Here is a 2434-nt window from a genome sequence, read left to right on the forward strand (position 1 = left end):
CCTAACCCTAACCCTAACCCTAACCCTAACCCTAACCCTAACCCTAACCCTAACCCTAACCCTAACCCTAACCCTAACCCTAACCCTAACCCTAACCCTAACCCTAACCCTAACCCTAACCCTAACCCTAACTCTCCGGCGGTGATGCAGGCTCGAACCGGCCGAAAGGATTAACTCTCTCCCTCTTTGGTGTTTTCGTAATGATCAGTCTCTGTTTCGCCTTTAGTTTCCGCTTCTCCTCTTCCACCTTCTTGATTTCTCGCATTTTCTTCCCATCCCTCCCCCTCCCCTCCTCCGTCCACCTCCTCCATCCCTGTTCCAAATCCTCATTGTCCCTGGGCGCAAACGGCGTCCACTTGATCTGTGCATGCGGGATATCTTTCAGTGATGGTGGTTGGCTGGTTGGGTAGGGTGCCAGGGGGTCATTGAGGTCGAGGGGGGAGCAGTGGAACCACCATTGGCATGGGGGAGGGATGTCGGAGGGGTCGGTTAGGGTTGAGAGGACGCTTTGGTCTTGATCGAAGTGATCCATGGCTATGGTGGGATTTGTTTGTTTGGAGTTTTTGTTTGCTTAAGGGTTCTTGCGGGATGCAGCCAACGTCACCTTGCATACTGCTGGTTGCAAAATGCCTGTCGCAAACTGCAGGTAGCTGCACATGCTCCGTAAGTCCTCACCGTAAAATCAACAGAACAACTCCATTGAAGGCCTAGGAAGGTCGCAAACGGTTCGAAATGTTCGGGGAAATATGCGACAATAGCACACGGTCCAGAGTTATCGAGAACTACATCGAGGGCCTTGATGTTCACTAACTCAGTGAGATCATCAACCGATCGGTACGAACCATTTACAGGATTGTCAAGAGATTCGAGGAGGAAGGCACCCATGAGCGCCTCCCTACCACGAACTGTGGTAGGACGCCTCAGATTGACACCCGCATAGGCATGGTAAGTGAGCTGCCCCATCGAGGACCTTGACTTAAACGCTGGGCATGACAGCATATCAAGGCCCTGTATGATCTGAACCCTACCCTATACCAGGATGATTGCGCAGAGTTTATGAACCAGGAATTTGCAACTTCACTATCGAAGTACCATGTCTGTCGATACCTTACAAAAGATTGGATATACTCGAAAAACTCTCACCCTAAGGGCAGCTGAACGGAACGGCATTTTACGTGCGCAACACGCGATAGCAATGGCTGAATACAGTCAAGAACAACTGGTCTTTCTCGATGAGTCTGCTGTCGATGAGAGGACTGCTACCCGCAAATTTGGTTATGCGCCAGTCGGTACTTGGGCGACTGAGGAGAGACCGTTTGCTCGAACCAAACGTGGGAGTGTATTGCCTGCACTTACCTCGACAGGGCTCCATGCTTTATCGGTCTTTCAGGGATCCTTTAATGCTGATCGATTTGTCGAATTTGTCGAACATGAACTGCTACCAATTCTCAACTCCTGCCCTGGTCCGAACAGCTTGGTTGTCCTTGACAACTGCCGTATCCATCATGACGATAGGGTATATGAACTCATTGTTCAACGCGCTGGATGTCGACTCCATTTTTTGCCGCCTTACTCACCAGACCTCAATCCAATCGAGCTATGCTTTAGTATGATGAAGAGCTGGATGAAGCGCAACAACAAGCATGAGTTAGCTCGATCAGACCCTGAGGGATTCATACGCTGCGCAATCGACTCGATCAATGAGCACCCTGACAAGATCCGCAACTTGTTCACGGGCTGCGGTTATGCATTGTCAGATGCAGAGTTACGTCGGTATGTCGAGGTTAACAACCAGGCTACTATTGATGCTAGGGCAACTATGTAGTCACTTTTTTCTAGCTTGTATGAGTAGGTTTTTCGATCGAAGCAATACATTCGTTTATTTTCAGTAACCTGCCATTCTCACGGGCAGATTCCCTCACAAAATGGCTGTACGTATGCCCAAATGCAATGCATGAAGACGTGGTCTTCAGTAACCACCGACTCTAGTTGCAGCAAATTGCATACTACTTGACACCAGGGGTGGCGAGTACGGTAGCGATTGAAGTAAGGTGTTGAGCTTTGTAAGGTCATTGTGAAAGAACTAAGCATGCTATCGAGAAAAGAAGAATACCACATAAAAGAGCAGAACTAATAGATACTTTCTGACTCATCGGGAACCTCGTAAACCTCGAAGGGTCTTGCTTCCAGTCGTTTAGCGTTGGAATCCTTCTCCCGCATAATACCTTTCCATACTGGCCAGCAATTCTTCATGAGCATGACCCAGCCCTTCTTAACAGGTGGTAGACCATCATCCGGCATCTTTTTGAGGTCGTCGAGGCGAATGCCGTGGTCAACCACTGCATCCCTGACTACGTCAATATTGAAGTTGGTGTAGGCAGGGGCATGTCGCCCAACATACTCCAAGAATCCATCCAAATCATCTCCTGCTGGT

The 2434-nt window shown here is 49.2% G+C and overlaps 1 protein-coding gene across 1 annotated transcript in view; it reads right to left on the minus strand.

The window, feature by feature from the left end:
- The window catches only part of SAICODRAFT_101375 (DDHD-domain-containing protein), a 3283-nt gene extending 2719 nt beyond the window's left edge, over positions 1 to 564 (minus strand). Inside the window, exon 1 of the mRNA XM_019165183.1 lies at positions 186 to 564. Within this exon, the coding sequence (XP_019027225.1) occupies positions 186 to 311 (126 nt within the window). The 5' untranslated portion in view covers positions 312 to 564. The remainder of the gene's footprint in view (positions 1 to 185) is intronic.
- Between the last annotated feature and the right edge of the window lie 1870 nt (positions 565 to 2434).

This window comes from Saitoella complicata (assembly GCF_001661265.1).
Source record: "Saitoella complicata NRRL Y-17804 unplaced genomic scaffold SAICOscaffold_1, whole genome shotgun sequence".
Classification (NCBI taxonomy): Eukaryota; Fungi; Ascomycota; class Saitoellomycetes; order Saitoellales; family Saitoellaceae; genus Saitoella; species Saitoella complicata.